The sequence below is a fragment of the Medicago truncatula genome, chromosome 4 (genome assembly GCF_003473485.1).
Source record: "Medicago truncatula cultivar Jemalong A17 chromosome 4, MtrunA17r5.0-ANR, whole genome shotgun sequence".
Classification (NCBI taxonomy): Eukaryota; Viridiplantae; Streptophyta; class Magnoliopsida; order Fabales; family Fabaceae; genus Medicago; species Medicago truncatula.
Window position 1 is genome coordinate 32,684,634 of NC_053045.1, and position 18,925 is coordinate 32,703,558.

General features: G+C 30.6%; 2 protein-coding genes across 3 annotated transcripts; one reads left to right on the forward strand and one right to left on the reverse strand.

The window, feature by feature from the left end:
• The first annotated feature begins 5,072 nt into the window (after window positions 1–5,072).
• Window positions 5,073–8,231, forward strand: LOC11414450 (zinc finger A20 and AN1 domain-containing stress-associated protein 8). Of its 2 annotated transcripts, none has more exons than XM_039833319.1 (4): window positions 5,073–5,209; window positions 5,321–5,430; window positions 5,540–5,649; window positions 7,240–8,231. In XM_039833319.1, the coding sequence occupies exon 4, from the start codon at window positions 7,253–7,255 to the stop codon at window positions 7,814–7,816; it is 564 nt and encodes a 187-aa protein (XP_039689253.1). In that variant the 5' UTR covers window positions 5,073–5,209; window positions 5,321–5,430; window positions 5,540–5,649; window positions 7,240–7,252; the 3' UTR covers window positions 7,817–8,231. The 2 variants fall into 2 exon arrangements, with proteins under 2 accessions (XP_039689253.1, XP_039689254.1); XM_039833320.1 differs by having other exon boundaries at window positions 5,553–5,649.
• Window positions 8,232–13,290: 5,059 nt separating this feature from the next.
• LOC11414449 (AP2-like ethylene-responsive transcription factor PLT2) lies at window positions 13,291–16,597 on the reverse strand. The gene is made up of 9 exons (XM_003606710.4): window positions 16,409–16,597; window positions 15,791–16,166; window positions 15,595–15,677; window positions 15,284–15,292; window positions 15,095–15,183; window positions 14,941–15,014; window positions 14,776–14,826; window positions 14,580–14,656; window positions 13,291–14,213 (listed from the first exon to the last, which is right to left on the reverse strand). Exons 1-9 carry the CDS (start codon window positions 16,545–16,547, stop codon window positions 13,471–13,473), a joined length of 1,641 nt encoding a protein of 546 aa, XP_003606758.2. The 5' UTR covers window positions 16,548–16,597; the 3' UTR covers window positions 13,291–13,470.
• Window positions 16,598–18,925: the final 2,328 nt, after the last annotated feature.

Below are 18,925 nucleotides of genomic sequence, written 5' to 3' on the forward strand. Positions count from 1 at the left end.
TATTTTTAATAACTTTTAATTATTTTTCAATTTTTATATTTTTAACTTTTTCAATTTTTTCTCCCAAATTCAGTTGCTTCTACATTGCCGTTGTGGGAGATTAAGGTATCGCTTGACCCGACATTTTTCAAACTTCTCTACATTTTTAAGGAGAAGTGAGGTCAAACACAATATCAATTAAGTACTTACTAAAAAAAGTACTTTTTTTGAACGCATAAAATTGAATGGAATGAGCTTTGACCAGAAGATGTTGAATGTTACTTTAAAAAACTACTTCTCGACAATTTATTTCACAAACACCTCTTTTCAACTTACGCCGGGAACCTTTTCTTTATTTTTTAATATTATATTTTTTTTTTAACAATGGCCTATGAATTTTCATTTGTGCCCCTAACCAAATTTTTTTAATTATTATCTAATTTTTATATTTTTAATAACTTTTAATTATTTTTCAATTTTTATATTTTTAACTTTTTCAATTTTTTCTCCCAAATTCAGTTGCTTCTACATTGCCGTTGTGGAAGATTAAGGTATCGTTTGACCCGACATTTTTCAAACTTCTCTACATTTTTAAGGAGAAGTTAGGTCAAACAGAATATCAATTAAGTACTTATTAAAAAAAGCACTTTTAGAACAAATAGGTTAAATCTAGGGTTAATATTGCATCACCGGTTAACATTTAGAAATAAGAGATGACATTTTGCATAAATTAAATCTAGGGTTAATATAGTAAAGTCACACGAAAAAATTAGGTTAAATCTAGGGCTAATATTGCGTCACGGGTTAACATTTAGAAATAAGAGATGCCATTTTGCATAAATTAAATCTAGGGTTAATATAATTTGTTTAGTAAAATTAAAGAGAAAAATTAGGAGCGATTTGTTTATTTTGATTTCCCTAACAATTAACGTTAACATTTTGATCAAATTAAACAGGGTTAATTAAATAGGATTAATACAGTAAAATTAAGCAAAGAAGTTAGATTAATTCTAGGGCAAAATTTTGCGTCCGGGTTAACTTTAAGAAATAAAATAAAATAGGTTAAGTACAGCAAGACGGGTTAACATTTATAAGTAAGAGATTAAGTTAAATATAGCTAGACGGGTTAACGGTTATTCCTTTAAAAAAAACAGCATATAATTGGGAACATACTTTTATTTTACTTTAGATAAACATTAAATGCAAAAGTGTGGGGGAAAAATTAGGTTAAAATTAGAGATGACATTTTGCATAAATTAAATCTAGAGTTAATATAGTAAAGTCACGCGAAAAAATAGGTTAAATCTAGGATTAATATTGCATCACAGGTTAACATTTAGAAATAAGAGATGACATTTTGCATAAATTAAATATAGGGTTAATATAGTAAAGTTACATGAAAAAATTAGGTTAAATCTAGGGTTAATATTGCTTCACGGGTTAACATTTAAAAATAAGAGATAAGAGATGACATTTTGCATAAATTAAATCTAGGGTTAATATAGTAAAGTCACACGAAAAAATTAGGTTAAATCTAGGGTTAATATTGCGTCACGGGTTAACGTTTATAAATAAGAGATGACATTTTGCATAAATTAAATCTAGGGTTAATATAATTTGTTCAGTAAAATTAAGGAGAAAAATTAGAAGCGATTTGTTTATTTTGATTTCCCTAACAATTAACGTTAACATTTTGATTAAATTAAATAGGGTTAATATAGTAAAATTAAGCAAAGAAGTTAGGTTAAATCTTGGGAAAAATTTTGCATTCGGGTTAAATTTAAGGAATAAGATATTATAATAGTTGTTATGTCATTTGTTATGTAGTGTTTTAGGCTCTGTGTTGCAAAATTTTGGTTTACGCAGCTTTCATTTTCACATTTATAAAGGACAACAATTTTCCGTAATTTATAACATTTCTCCTTCGAAACTAAATTTTAAAAAAATACGTTATTCAACCCGTGCGAAGCACGGGTTTTTCGCACGGGTTTGTAACTAGTTTAAGTAAGAAAAGATGCTACGTTTTTCCTTAAAAAAAAATTGCTGCATTTTCTTTCGTCAAAAAGATTACCTTATATTAACAACTTATTTTTCTACACCACCAAAAAAAAAAAAACTTTTTTTTCTAATTTTTTTTTTTACGGATGTGAATTATTCTTTTATATAGTTTTTTTTTTGGGTGTGGTTTGTGGGTGACAACTTAATGACGTTAACTATTTTTCAAAAAAAAAAAAAAAAGAAACTTAATTATGTTAACCAGTCTTTTCGTAAAAAAGAATTCCAATGATTTTGCTTTTCTAGAAAAATGATTAAGTACACTGTGTTTTTTTTTTTTTTGGTAAAACAAAATAGAGTGCTTTAGTACACAACAAATTTTAAAGAAACATGTTTTTTTTATCAATTTACAATTTTATCCTTTACTAATAACATAACTTAAATAGATAGCTAGAGTTGGGTTTTTAGTAAAAATCAAGCGGGAGTAAGGTTGCTAACTTACTCATTCATGTTTTTGAGTGGGACTAAGTTAGCAGCCCCTATATATATATAGTATAATACCAAGCTAGTTTAAGAACCAAACGAGTCGAGCTATACATAACTCAAGTTCAACTCATTTAGTTAACAAACTTAATTTTTAGCTCAAGTTCAACTCAGTTGGTTTATAAAATCAAGTTCAACGAATCAATTACCGAGTCGAATGTCGAATTTTTTTGAGCTGGTTTGATTCATTGTTAGCCCTAGCCTTCACACAAACTATTCCGCTCAAAGTCATCACTCTTATCCAAGAGCAACGACTTTGGGGGATTTTGTTCTGGATCGAGCAAACAATATAAGGCTCGAAATCATTCAACCTCAAACCCTCATATGTGCCCTCTAAACTGACTTGAGCGTCGAAGTGTGTGCAAGCACACACTCTCAACTACACTAGAGCTAACAAACGTCCAGAACAACTGTCATTAATCTAATCAGGCACGACCAGTTGATATGCTTAAATTTTGAAAACTAATAATTATTTTAAAAATATCAAATTAATGTAGTGTTTCAATTGATTTTTTTTTTTTATGCAAATCAGTGAAATTAAAAAATTAAAATAGATGAGAATAAACTATTTCTCTATATTTATGCTATAATACATTGATTTTTTCCAATATTTAAGGGAATTGGATAAAAAGAAGAAGAAAGAGTAAACAATTTGATTTTATATTTTACAAAATTACAATTAGACACATAGAATTAAAAAGATCGTGAGTCTAAATAAGGATAATTTTATTATATTATTGATGGGGTACGGTTTTATTATATCATTATTAGTAGATAAAAGAGAATGAGAAGGGATCCAGAAGTCTTAGCTCAACTGGCAAAATGCCGAAATTGTTAGGCCGGATGTCATGATCGGGGTTCGAACCCCGGTACCTCCACTTGTGTGTGTGAGTTTATAATGGCTTTGCCATTTCGTCTATCTACCAAAAAAAAAAAAAAAGAGAATGAGAAGGAGAAGAAAGAGGAAACAAAAATGGTTCGTTGTTTTAAAAATATTCAAAATTTGTTATTTGCAAAATATGGGGAGTTTGTTTTGAAGGGATAAACTATAAAAAGTTTTAACAAAAATTGGATAGGAAGGAGAATCAAGAAAAAAGATTAAAGGAATAATAACAAAGAGATAAGCTAAAAATTAAAGAAAAAATGGATAAGAAGGAGAATAAAAGGATAAACTAAAAATAGAAGTAAATTATAATAATTTGTTTTTTTTTTTTTTAAATATAGGAGAATTGGTTTAGCTGATCATAAGTTTAAGAAATGATAATTATAAGAATTTGTTGGAGTACAATTTTTATATATTGTTAGTAGATTTATATATTGTTAATAGATATATTTACAATTGGCTATTCCAAAGCATAATAACAATATTAATTCTGTTAAAAAAGAGTATCTATATAATGAAAATAATATATTTTAACTCTTTTGGGTAGACTTTTTATCTTTTTAAAAATACTTTTAAATTTCGATACAAATAACACATGTAACAAATAAATAAGGATAAATTTGAATATTAAAAAAATGTAACAAACACGATATATATATATATATATTGAGAGAGAGAGAGAGAGAGAGAGAGAGAGAGAGAGAGAGAGAGAGAGAGAGAGAGAGAGAGAGGGAGGGAGAGAGAGAGAGAGAGAGAGAGAGAGAGAGAGAGAGAGAGAGAGGATCCATTGACACCAGGTGTCGACGGATTCGTTGACATCAAATCCTAAACGTTCATTTCATTTAATCTAAAGGTCAATAATTATTCATGAAAATCTTAATGTGGATATTAAGTATTTCATATCTCCTTTCCTAAAAATCCTCTTGTTTTCTAATTGGGACTTGTCTTCTTCTCAATGATACATCTTGTACCAGCATCATATTATCTTACAAAAGAAATGAACGTTTAAGATTTGGTGTCAACAAATCCGTTGACACCTGGTGTCAATGGATCCTATCTCATATTTAACTCTTAAAAATTTGAAGAAGGATTAATCTTAGTAACAAATTTTATATAGGGTTAAATATGATTTTGGTCCCTATAAATATACCAACTTTTCGTTTTAGTCCCTTTAAAATTTTCCTTCAACTTTTAGTCCCTCTAAAATTTTCCATCTTCATTTTTGGTCCCTCCTTTAAAGTAAACTCATATGTAGAATTCATATTTGTGAATAAAATTTTGCAGAAAAATTCATAATATTATAAGAATCTCTCCCAAAAAAATTTAGAATTTTTTAACAATGCATGAATTTAATATGAATTTTTATATTTTTTATGGTTAAAAATTCATATTAAATTTATGTTTCGTTAATAAATTCTAAATTTTTTTGGGAAAGATTTTTACAATATTATACACATTTCTGTACAATTTTATTAAAAAAATACTAAAATTAATTTAAAAATAGGGACCAAAAGTAGTGATTGAAAATTTTATAGAGACTAAAAGTTGAAGAAAATTTTTAGAGGGATTAAAACAAAAAGTTAATATATTTATAGGGATCAAAACATATTTAATCCTTTTATCTATAGGAGTGCTATTAAAAAATAAAGGACAAAATAGAGAATATGAAATTTAGTAAACAAACTTCGTTGTCAGAGAGAGAAGCAGTAAAAGGTCCTTTTAAATACGGAACACTGACACAACATAAACAACAACCCATCTTTCTTCGTCTTTCGTTTCTCTTTCCTCCTTCATCCCAAATCCTCTAGGGTTAGTTAGGGTTTATTTTCCCCTTTTCAATTTTCAATTCTCCTTTGATCGTTAATCTCTTTTTTCGTTCAATTACTAATCATAATTATTTCCTTCGTTCAATCAATCCAGGATTCATGATCGGTGCGATTCACAGCTTGTAGATCCGCGTCAAGATTTTCGTTTTCTGGAATATTTTTTTGAACAAAATTTTTTCAAACTAATTTTTTTTTTGCTTAAAGGTTAGACTTTTTTGTTTTTGTTTTGTAATTTTCGATTTTTAATGTATTTTTATGTTGATTTGTTCGCATGGTCGTGTCTTGTTTTTTGATTGGTGTGTTGCATGTGAATGAATTTTTTGCAGGTAGATTTGCAGCCTGTGTGGTCGTTTTTTGTTCTTCTTCTAGAAGCCGTGGTCGCGGGTTGTTGAATTTTGGTTGATTTCGTTGATATTTGCAGTGGTGAGCTCAATTGTTTGGTGTTTATTGCTTTTGCAGTTATAGCTTTTGAATGTTTTTGGTGGTTTGTTGGATGAGGTTCTATTGAATGTTTGGTATCAAAGCAGGTTCACTTGAATTATGTTGGTAAATCATGTCAGGCCACGTAATTTTGCAGAAGCAACACACCGTGGTTTCGGCAACCTCAGCATAATACCAATCATATACTATATTTATTGTTCTGAAGCTTAATTATTGGTAAATAGGCAGATGATGTGATGTCTAAGTTTTATAATATTCATGCAACTTTGTTATCAAATGTTTTTTTTTTTTTTTTTTTTTTTTTTTTTTTTTGTGGTAGTTGCTTTTGATCATGGAAGTTTTCATGTTAGTGCATATATTTCATGGTTTTTTTTCCTAGTAGATAAGGATGTGGCTATTTTTAACTGTGTATTATCAGAGAAGGTTCCTTGTTTGATACTTTGAGTGAATATGTGCCGAGTACTTGTTGAAATGAGTTATCATGCATGCACTTGAAAAAAGAAAGCTACTATTTGAATTCTGAAAACAGAGTTTGGAAAAGGTCTATTGGAGTGTTCTGTTATTTTGTTACAATTCTGGTTTCTGTTATTTATGATCTATTTAAACATTTAATTCCAAAAGGGAAGGGTAACGCTAGGACACTATATTTATGATCTTTTTAAACATTTTCTTTGATGACGGGGATATGATAGTGGAACTATTTCAAATACTTTTTTCAATTTGGAGGAAGTCAATAATTTATGTCATAACTAATATCGCTGTTTTGGCTCTTTATATTCAAATTGTGAAGTTGACACACCGATATGTGTGTTTGAGAAGAAGCAAAGCACTATTGTATGTTAATTTCCTTGTTTTAATGCATGTCCTCTCGTAAGCATGGCAGTCAAAATAGCAAGTTGAATTGTTAAACCATGCAACCTATAGTCCTTTCGTCCTTCTTGGGTGCTTAATTGAAAATAAGGAAATCGCCCAGTATTTCCGTGCTTAATTGTGATTGTCTGTTGTTTACAAGTATTTGGATTTCTACTGTAAAACTGGGCTCTCCCTGTTATATCTAATCAATCTATCACCCTGTGTGTCTTTTGTAAATCCCAATCTGCAGCAGGCAAAATTTGTTCTTAGCTGCACCATATGAAGTCTCCACTGTGGCCTCTTTGCTTTCCATCTGTCATTTCCGGCTGCCAGACATGGGCTCTGTTTTCTCTTTGGCCCTTTATCATCCCCAGTGTCTTGGTTATGACTAGTCGTGCTTCTTTTTTGTTAGCTTTTATTTTGATATACCATTGTATTGTTATGTTTGCTTAAAATTGATGGTTTGGTTGGGTTTGTTAGTTTGAGCTTGGGATTAGTTGCAGTTCAGAAATTTCCAGTAAAAATGAATAGGGGTTGGGTTTGTCTTTACAGTTGGCTTAAGTTATTAGCTTTAGATTTTTCAATTGTGCGTGACTTGTGATGGTTGATCAAGTGTTTGTAGTGTGATCTAAGCCTTCCTCTCCTTCCATCTCTTATTCATGTCATTTTATGCGTTTATTGTATATTGATGATAATTTAATCTTCGGGTCCTTGTTGCAGGAAATTTGAAAAGATGGAACATGAAAAAACTGAATGTCAAGCTCCCCCTGAAGGTCCTATATTGTGCATCAACAACTGTGGATTTTTTGGAAGTGCAGCTACCATGAACATGTGCTCTAAGTGCCACAAAGACATGATGCTGAAACAGGAGCAAGCCCAGCTTGCAGCATCATCCCTTGGAAATATTATGAATGGGTCTACAAGCAACACTGAAAAAGAACCTGTTGTTACTGCCACCAGCGTGGATATCCCAGCCATTTCTGTGGAACCTAAAACTGCCAGCGTGGATATCCCAGCCATTTCCGTGGAACCTGAAACTATCTCTAAGCCTTTTTTATTTGGCTCAGGTTCAGAGGAGAGTGATGATCCAAAGCCGAAGGATGGTCCGAAACGTTGCAGCAACTGCAATAAGCGAGTTGGTTTGACAGGGTTTAATTGTCGATGTGGCAACCTTTTCTGTGCTGTACATCGCTACTCAGACAAGCACGATTGCCCGTTCGATTACCGCACTTCTGCACGGGATGCCATAGCCAAAGCAAACCCGGTTGTCAAGGCTGAGAAGCTTGATAAGATCTGAGAATTGGTATTCAGAAGTTTTACAACCTTAGATATGTTATGCTCAATTTCATCACGAAATGACCCAAGTTTCCTGCCGATCTTATTGGTGTTCTGTTATATTATATTTGGTGGGGGTACTTGGTCTTGGTCATATGGAAATATCTGCATTTTGGGACTTTATTTTGATTGGTGAAAATATGTATCTTGGCCTTAGTGTTTAGGTTTTTAAATATGTACTGGTTTGGTGGAATCTGGTGTTAGCTTTGTATTGCATCTTTTCCATTTCAGATTGGTATGTGCAATGCAATTGACACATAATTTAAAGAGTCCAGCATATGCTTAGATTGTATTTATTGTGGGTTTTCTAATGAATTTCTCTCGATAATAGTTTGTAATCGATGTGCTTTTGATATTAATGTGGTTTTTCACTCCAAGTACCAATAAAAAAGAAAAAAAAGAATTGGAGCTGGATTGAATAGAGTAAATATCCATTTATTAGAAAATTCCAATAGTTGGGATTTTACCCTTGCATTTTCACATTTTGAACAAAAATGTCTCTGAAATTAGATGCTGGACAACATGAAGCCAAGTGTTGTGGTGTCCACCTGAATATGACCTAAAGAGATAAGAGTCAAAAGTAGATGAAGTCTTTCTTTATCTTTCAAACAGAATGCTTCTTAGAATGACCTTCCCAGAGGCAGAGAATATTCCAGGCATCTATATTATCAGCATGATTGCCCGTTATAAGCTAAGCTCAAACACAATTTTGTTTTTTTTTGTTGAGAAGAGCTAATACACATGCTTGGTTGTAAAGGATCCTTCAATACATAATCTCCATAGTAAGGCAAGTATGGAGAAAAAAGGACAACGTTACAATGCCCTGCCTCTGTAACAAAATTTTCTCAGCACACAAATATATATTTGATCAAACAGAATAATACTTGGGTGGCCCTTAAGGGTAGTCCTTTGTGGAAGCCACAAATCACACTAAATGAGCAACGATATTCCAAATCCCAAGTGCTGGAAATTGCACGTCAAACTTCTGAAAAAACCTCCTTGTTTGTTCACAACCAGTATACTATCAACATCACAACAATATGAAAAATAAGACCCCAACCAATTATTTTGACTTCTAAGATCAACTCTACAATTGTTTTATAATTGAGCCATATTCTGATCTATTTGGCTTATTAAAGTGAATGTCATCCATAATTTTTATACAATCTTAATTCAAAAATAATATTTGTGATACCCGTTACCAAGATCAACGGAGTGCATTATACAAACCTCAAAGTTCACACTTGAAGCTTCATATGACACTAAGCCATCATTGTCATCACAAAACAACCTTCATCATCACCACACTTTCTAATTCCAGGGCAAGATTATTGTTGGAGCGCGGCTCGATCTATATTACGTTTAAAAAAGCCTATGGGTGGAGGAGACAGCCATTTGTTATAGATGGAGTTAACATGGCTTGAGCGTATGACTTTTGTGAGGAATACGGAGGTTCTGTAAACGTTGCCAATTTTTAGGTACTATAAGGTAAACTTGTGGTCCCAGCTCAAGAATATGCATGCTCTGATTCTACATGTCTTGCACAAACGATCAACGTCTTTAAAAGCACGTCTTAACTTCACGCGTTCCGTACGGACGAGTTGCAGCTTAGATCACGCGCGACTGTGCTCAAACCAGACAATCAATAGTGTATCTTCATTTAAGCTTTATTTAGAGTGCTCTTAAAATTCCACCTAAAACATTCCACTAAACAACTTACCTTTTGTAATTAACTTATGTTTACATACGTGAACATGTTGTAAGTGTTCTAAATCATAAGGAAGAGCGGCAGCATGATTGCTATTTAGACACTTCTTAAAGTATAAATATTTTAATTAAATCATTGGATATTCTTATGACTCTAAAAGTGTTAAGAGACAATGGAGGCTACATTTATTGTAGAAATATTTTTGTGATGATTCTTAAACACATTAAGTTTTTAAAGAAAATTATAAATTATGATTTGATTCAAAGTGTATGAGCCACTGAATTGAAGTAATACAATGATGTTAACTAGATATGATTCAGAATAAACTATAAATAAATTTATTTTATTTTTCAATGGAAACACTGAACATCTCAGGTTCATCATTAAAGGGATTTCATCACTTGATGCATAGTTCCAAATTTGTAAGTTCTTCATCTTCTCCTTATTTGAAAAGTTATAGAGATTTAGTGAAAAAGATGAAGCAAATGCTTGTAAGTGTTTGATAACACTCTATTTTTCTACTTAGCTTTTGAAAGTAATATTTACCTGTGGGTTATATTGAGTGATCATCATTTCTCAATTGTAATTGAAATGGATATCTGCCAGATCTCGATAATGTACATGAGTAATTAGTATCTTGGTTTTAAAATTATCACTGCATATAATATAAGATTTTCATTACCATATGACTCTGTTTTGATCTTCCTTTTGTTGATATATCCCTATCATTTGGTGAATATGATGAACTAATTCCATAAGTTTACTTAAAAGATTGTGTCACAGTTTTTAGAAAACTATAGAATATAACCAATCAAGTTAATATGATATATCCCTATCATTTGGTGAATATGATGAACTAATATTAGCAACACAGATAATGCATTATCAAAACTTGGTAAAATTTTTCAATGAGAGTTAGATGGTCAAACATGCTAATTGCCAACTATGTGGAAAAGAGGTAGGGGGTTAATGCTAAGGTGGCTCTCAATGAGTTTGTCTTTCTGAGTTATTAATGTGTAGGAAGTCTTTATTAATGTGTAGGAAGTCTTATGAGTGAGTGTTGTTATTGTTGAACAAGAGCTTAACACGATCCTTGTTGTCTTGTTCATCTCTACATAGCCTTTTCTATATTTGATCACGATTTGAGTAGCTTGTAATTGTGAATCTATATTCTGTTTATTGTGCTTAGGATATGGTAGGATTGGCTATACTTTCAGGGAATATAACAATATCAGAGGAAGTCATGCCTCTATTCAGAAAGTAGCAACACTTAAATTAATAGGATTTTGTTGCTTGCTTCACCTTTAGTAAAGGTAAATTATATGCTCCATCTTTATATCTCAATGTTTTAGAGATCATTGGATTTGGTTCAATCATTTATACCTCAAATTTACTTTTATTTTGTTTTTGTACTCACATTCCTTCTAATACTTACAGCTAAAAGATTTTTGTTGCTTCAAGTGAGCAATGAAAGATGATGTTGCAAGTCAAGAAGATTCTTGTTTCAATAGCTTTGCTTAGATTCCCTCATGGCTAGTTTTTATTTATTTATTTATTTATTTTTTATAATATTGGTGGAAAAAATGATTATTAGATTTAGTTAGGATATCTAATTTCATTGTCTTGTTATCCAAAATTCTTGATCAAAATGTTGATCCAAATGTAGTTTTGTGATTTCCTTAAATTATGTAAACACACTTGTTATTTGATTTATAGATTCAAGGCGGTGGATTGAGTACAAAAACTCATAGTAATCCACTTTTTCTAATCTATTTCAATTAGTAACATTTTTTTTTGGTAGATTCACAATTTTGCAACACTTTTTACAAAAAGTGTTCCAAAAAATATAAACAAGTAACAATTTATGAATGTTACTGATAATACTATAAAATATCACTAAAATTCTTTAGTAACACAGCCGTTACCTAACAATCGTTCAAATGTTACTAAATTTAATTAGTAACATTTTTCTTGATTTAGTTACATTTTTTAATTGTTACTAAATCTCAATTATGTTCTAGTGACATGCATGTCCTATTAGAGCATAGAAGCATTAATATCAATAATTGTGGGAGTGTAATGCAATTGGTAGACCTCTATCTTACATATCGTGTCTCTGGTTTATTTAGGTTGTTTAACAAATTCACTGTATGTTAAGTTTTATCAGTTTAGGCCTTGTTCATATAGATTTCTACATCGGGTTTGATGCAATACATCCATGATTTTATCTCAAGAAAAATAAAAATAAATCAAGGCTTCTTAGAATGGTGCGAATATTTGCATATCTTGTATATATACTTGGTCGTCCTTTAACTTAATTTCATCTGATGATTTTGTCATTTATCTTTTTTACATGTCATTTTCTTCATTTTGATCAATTTGCATATAAATTTTTAAGATTCATCAAATCTTAGTTTTATTTCGATATGAGCTCATAGTTTTCAAATCTATGGTCATTCATTCATGTTTTCATATGAATTTTAGATTTTATGTTTGAAAATTAGTATGCAAACAAACCTAAAGAAAAAAATTGACGTGAAAAAAAAAAAGATAAATGATGAAATTGTTATCTGAAATTAAGTTAAAGAACTAATTTTGACTATTTTTTATAGATGTATATGTAAAAAAAAAAAAGCTCGAAATTCAATTTTTAGGTTGATATTTCCGTTGTTTTATTTTTTTACGCTTTAAAAATTCATAACTAATTTGTCCCTTTATGGAAAACTTGAATTTTTTTTGTGGAAATCCATATTTTAACTTCCTAAACATGCCTGTACAATATCATGAAAAAATTCAATCTCTAGATAGTTTTTCTAGAGTTTATGTGTCTACATGGAAAAATAAGAGGTCAGTAGTAGCAATAATCTCAAACTACAAAGTTAGAATTTTTATTTTTTTGAAGGGTCATTTTTCAAACTTCGTCTATATAATAAGGTCAACTCTCTCAAAAAAAAAAAAAAATAAGGTCAATTTAAACAATTAACTCAAGATGATATATTCAGAGTGGATATAAATAGTAGCAAGGTTTGTTTTTTTTTTATTTGACAAAATTGTACAATGTGTGTTATTAGCTATTATCAAGAAGGATTTAGGTACGTGTTTTATGATCATGTAATGAAAAAAAATTGATTAGAAGTTGTGATGATGGGTTCATATCAGACCTGCGATTAAAATACATTGATTCAAAAGCGATTCCATCAATGTTTGATTATAGTAATGCATGTGTTTTCTCTGAGCTTAGACCTGATTTATTTAGAAATAATTGAGGTCCCTGATAAGCCAAGTAAAATCCATGGCAATGATCAAACTCGTGATGAAAACCATGAAAATTGGCACAGTGAACATGCAATTAGATGTTGAACCTAAAAATGTTCTTACATTACACTAGAAACTTTAATAATCTAAGAATACAATAAAGGGTTAATGGTGTTTTATCCCTGTAATATAGGTTATTTTTTGTTTTTCCTTCTGTAAAATATTTTTTTTGATTTACCCCCTAATAGATTTTAAAAAAACGACTTTATTTTTTTTGTTGAATTTTTTCGTTTTTTTATGACCTATTAGGGGGTATTCAAAAATAAAATAAAATTTATAAGGGGGTAAATAAAAAAAAATATTTTACAGAGGAAAAACAAAAAATGATCTATATTACAAGGGGTAAAACACCATTAATCCTAAAATAAAATGTAACTTTCAAGCTGTGGTATATGGTCGACCAACCCATGAACATTTAACATAATCAGAACCCTACCCAATAAGTCATTATCCTGCATTGAAAAATCAACGTCTATCTTTTGTTTTCAACTACCACAACAATAACGCATAACAATTAATAAAACAACAAAAAAGACATAACAAAATTGTATGGTTAATTGTTTTCATACTTCAAAAAAAAAAACATCATCTATCTAATTCTCTCTTGTCTCATAGTCATTCCACATTGTAAACAAATCAGCAGTCTGCATGTTCTCTCCTGCCGCCGACCAGCCGCCAAAACCACTTCCATCACCTTGCATGTCATAATCAACCTTAACCGGCACAAATTCCTCAACAGCATTATTACTAATTAACCCTCCACTATTACTATAAATCCCACTAGAACCACCACCATTATTTCCCATCACCGAAGATGAAGAAGAAGATCCTATATTATTCATCTGAAACAAACCAGGATGATTCTGATAATAACCATTGTAGAATGAACCTATGTTACTATTCTGAGATGGTTGTTGGTTTTGTTGTTGACACAACTCAAGCTGTGTTTGGAAATAACCACCACCTTGGTGTTGAGAGAATTGTTGAGAATTCAAGCTTTCATGGTTGTTTTGTAATGTTAGCAATGGTTGAGGTTGTTCAAATTGGTGATGATATTGCATGAGAGGGTAGGGTTGGAGTCTAGTGTTACTAGAGCTTGATGTTCCATATTGGAAAGATGATGAGTTAAGTGCAAGCATTTCTTCGCGTTTTCTCGAAGTTTCTAGAGCTTGTGCTTCTTTTAGTCTTTTTGCAGCTCCTCCTCCAATTGGCAGTGTGTTGCTTTCGAGAATGGCTTTCACGTCGTAACGAGTCATGTCAAAGTTTGTTACAGCGTTGAGTCCTCTGAATTTTATTGCTGCTATGTCGTATGCTTCTGCAGCCTCTTCTTCAGTGCCTGTGGTAATTTAGTGACCATAAATAAAATTAAAAAGTAAGTTGAATTACAATAGTGTGAGGTTGAGTTAATGATTTAATTTGTATGTTATTTTACACGTGCATCTAATTATATCTTATGATTTATACATTTGTTGTACAAATATAACAAAATGATATCATTGTGACATTTGATCTCTGTCCCAAATGTAAACAAAAATAAGTCAACAAAAATCAATATTTGGTTAAAATTTTGGACCAAATGCATCATTTTTTGTTGAATTACTTTTGCTTATAATTTAAAACATAGAAAGTATATGTACTATAAAAATGTTTCATATTGTTGGTGCATACAAATTAAATTTTTGTTTAGAATAATTGTGCTTACTGAAAGTTCCCAAGTATAGATCTTTATTTCCTGCAACTCTGCCAATCCTTGCTTGCCATCTTCCATGTTGGTGATGCCTGAAGATCGTCATAGAATAAAAACAATATTATTAATCATAAGCAAAAGCACAGAGAAAGAAAATCACTAAAGTTAGATGATTAAAATTAAGAAAAATTAATGTGATCCAATATTACACCTTGTAACTCCACGGTACATTGATGCACCCCTAGAGAAACCGCTGCTTTTCCTGCATTTAATTCAACAATATTTATAAGTTCAAAACCTAGATAAGCTTTACTTTGAAGATTGACTCTTATTATTACCATTTATTAATGGACTTAGAAAAGCATAAATTAGTTACCTTCTAATAGAGGCAACAAATTCTTGTCTTGTCATGTGCTTCATTTCATCTATTTCCTTCTCATAGTTGCTAACCTACAAAAACAAAATGTAATTAATAAATCAAAATTTTTGAATTAGGGCATTAGAAGTGTATAGTTGAAAAATGGACTTACTGGAAAGTTGGTAGTGGTGGATGTCCCCCAGTACTTAAGTGCAGCTAAATCATAAGACCTAGCAGCTTTCTCTTCTTTATCATATCCACCTGGCATTAAATTCAAACACACAAATCTATACTTTGTTTCACAAAAAAAAAAAAAAAGAAAAGAAAAGAGATTGAACATATCTTAAATAGAGACACTTACCCAAATAGACTGAAAGAAAAGTTGAGAAGAAACAGAAGCCAAACATGACAAGGGAATTGTGTTAGTATAATATTAGCTAAAATAAAACTTCAAAATCAATAACTATTCTAATGTAAAAAAAAAACCCTAAAAGCATGTTTTAAATTGCGGTATGCAACTGCAGTATAAAAGATTTTGATGTCTCTGCAACAAGATTTCACCAACAAATTTGACTCGGTCGTATTTAAATGCAATATAATTATTTGCAGCATAATTGCGACTGTAATTTAAAACCATGCCTAAGAGTTATTAATTCGATGTTTTAAGTTTACCTTGGCGGCCTTTTCTCGACTGACCTTCCCTTCTACAGCTGTTATCCCAAAGGTGAGCTTCATACCTTCCAGTCCATCTATGTCTATAAATATAAATATATATACATAAATATTTTATGCACATTAGAAAAAAAATAAAACAAAGCATGCAAGAATTAAATAGATTAAAAGACAAATAGAGTGTAAATATCCCTACTTTGTTACACCGCGATATATCGAAGTTCTTTGTCCAAATGTCTCTGAAGTTCTTTTAGGAACAGCAACTTCAACAGTGTTTGTACTATTTTCACCACTAGTTTCACATGTTGAATCTTTACCACTTCCCATGGATAATGTCAAAGACTGCAAATTACTATTACTAGCCTTTTCTTGATACTCATTGGTGCATGTTGTAACCATTTGGTTTTGCATTGGCATGAGAGTATTGTTATTTGTAAACAGATAATCTGAATCATTAGATTGAATTTCGTTCGGTGTAGCAAGATCTGAGTGATTTTCAGACTTGCATACACCGAGAAAATCCGCAACCTTTGGAACTTCATTGCTGTTGTGTGTGTTCATCAGATTCCAATCTGTTAAATTCAAATACAACTAACATAAGTTTATGAGAAAATAAAAAAATAAAAAATATAAACAAATACTTTTTTGTCTTATTAACCGTCGGGTGTTCACGAAAAAAGGGTCATGTTAATTTAGAGTTCGGTCGCGAGTTAAGTAAAATATTGCATATGATTGTGAAATCCTTATAGTCAGAATTCAAACTTAGATTCTCCCACGGACAAATGAATTGAAAATAACATAAAAATGTCTATACCATGATTTTGGAAAGGGTTTTCCATGTTGTCATTGACTAATCCAAGAGGAAAGTGATGATATTGAGTTGCTTGAAGATCATTAGAAGGTAAGGAAGAATGAGAAGGTGAGAGAGGGAATGAAAGCCAGTTATTGTTCATTGAATCTTTGTTTTTTTTTCTTTCAACTTCCTTCACTTTTCAAATCAAAGAATACCTACATAAAATGAAATTACATGGACAATAGTGTTAGATAATTTGTATAAGTGAGTACAATAAAGAACAAAAAAAAAGGGAAATAGAACATTTTTACCAAGGGCTAGCAATGGTTTAAAATGAAGTTTGAAGCTTAGTTTATCCAAGAGAGACAAAGAGAAGAAGCTACTATAAGTATTTTAGTACTCTGACTCATTCAAACAATTTTCAACACTAGAAATAAAAATCTATATGCAATGATTATTAAATAAATAATATCTAGTACTATATGAATAGAATATTATTGGGGACACGAGTGTGTTACTAAACTAAAGACTGAAATTCAAATCCCTCTGTCATGGACAGACACAATGTCCAACTGAAAATATACAATCCCATGCTTCTTTTCTTTGTCTCTCTCTCTACCACTTGGTTAATTTATTGGAACTCTCTACCTCGTTTTGTGAAAAATATGACACCTGAAAGCCCGGCATTCCCACACACTACAATCTACGACTCTACGTAAAGTTTGAATACCTTGTTAATGAATTAAAATGTTAGTATTAGAAGAAGGATAAAAATGTTTATAAAGTAAGTTAGGGTAAAATCCAATTTATATAGACCTTTTTGGACCACTTAGTCTTCAAGTTTTGACCAACTTAGAAGTGCATCTCTAAAGAGATTAATCCAGTTGGAGTTGAATATGAAACAGAAAGCATACATGAGTAGTCAATGGACCTCCCATGTTTTTAACTACTAATGGTTGTAACACTTATTTTTTTTTTATTTGGATGGATCAAATTCGGTATTTCTGAGGTTTACAACATTCACACACTATACATCAACCACTGTAAATAATGATGGTAGGAAACATTACTAAGGATCTGTTTGGTCAAACAAAGTAGATAGGTCAGCTATTACGTAAGGCATGAATTTACAATGATAATCGGTAAGTTAGTTATATAGCGAATAAACTAACTGGTTGAATATGTCCTTTTTGGTAAAATTAGTTATTATAAACTGATTGATAAATACAAAATGACATGAAAAAAAAATTTAGTAACATTTATTAAATTTTAATTAATATTACAAAGGTAAATTGAGATAAAAAAAATTATAAACTAGAAAACACATGAAATAGTTTAACAAAGATTATATAAGTTACTAAACTCATTAGACAAAAAATTTATCATATAAGTCTATTTTGATCATTTGAGCTTATAAATTATGACTAAGGGTGTGTTTGGATGGAAGGTTTAGGAAGGGAAGACTGGGGAGGGTTTACTTTTCATTTTTAAATTACGGATATTACGAAATGCTTTTTAAAAAGTTAACTTATTAACGTGATAAACAAACATATAATACTTCAATCACGCTCATTATTATAGAAAAACATGTTATATAGCCCGTAATTTAAAAAAGAAATGTAAATTCTTCCCTCCCTTCCCCTCCTAAACCCTCGATGATCCAAACACTTCTAAAGAGAAATACAGATATTACTTGACTCACCACAACCTAATTTAATAGGGCTTATGCTAAATAATTCATACTAAAAAAAATGAAAATGAAGACTTGAAATGGAAAAGAATTGGATTATAAGTAAGAAGATCTCCAATTTGGTAAATAAATTTAACAAACACAAGACACAATATATTGATCTTCGAGTCATGCATGTGTTAACGATGCATGAATACCGTCATGAAGTATTATATGAGAAAAATCCGACATATTAAAAATTAAAAGGACTGGAGGAATGAGTGAAAATTACTTCTGTTTCAATATGAGAGCAAACTATATCCAATATAAATATTACACCAACGTGATTCAATGGAACAGTAAATAATTAAAAATTTATAGGGTTAAGTTTGTTGACCATCTACTTGGTTTCCTCACCGTCAAAGACTCAAAAGGCCACATTAGCTACCTTAAAATTGTTTATAATTATATCAGATTCAACTTACCCCGGTAACATTTCTAATAGCAAACTATTATTATTATTCTCTTTGTCTCATATAAAGTGTGTTTAAATTTATACATATTTCTTAAAAAAATATCTACTGTACTCACTTTTATGATGATGAATTTTATTAATTAAAATACATTTATAACCATTATTTATTACTATGGTAATTAAGAGAATTGAAATAGAAAAAAATAAGGATCCAAGTGAACAAAAAAGTATTCCAAATGTACAAAACCCTAACATCGGCAAGGTCCAAATTTTTTTAGAATTTAGAACATAGATAAAGTTACATGGGAACTTCTACGGTACACCTAACAAAATGAGGTGTACCGGTACTCTTGTTTTATAAATTGATAAATTAACAATTATTTTATGAAATTAA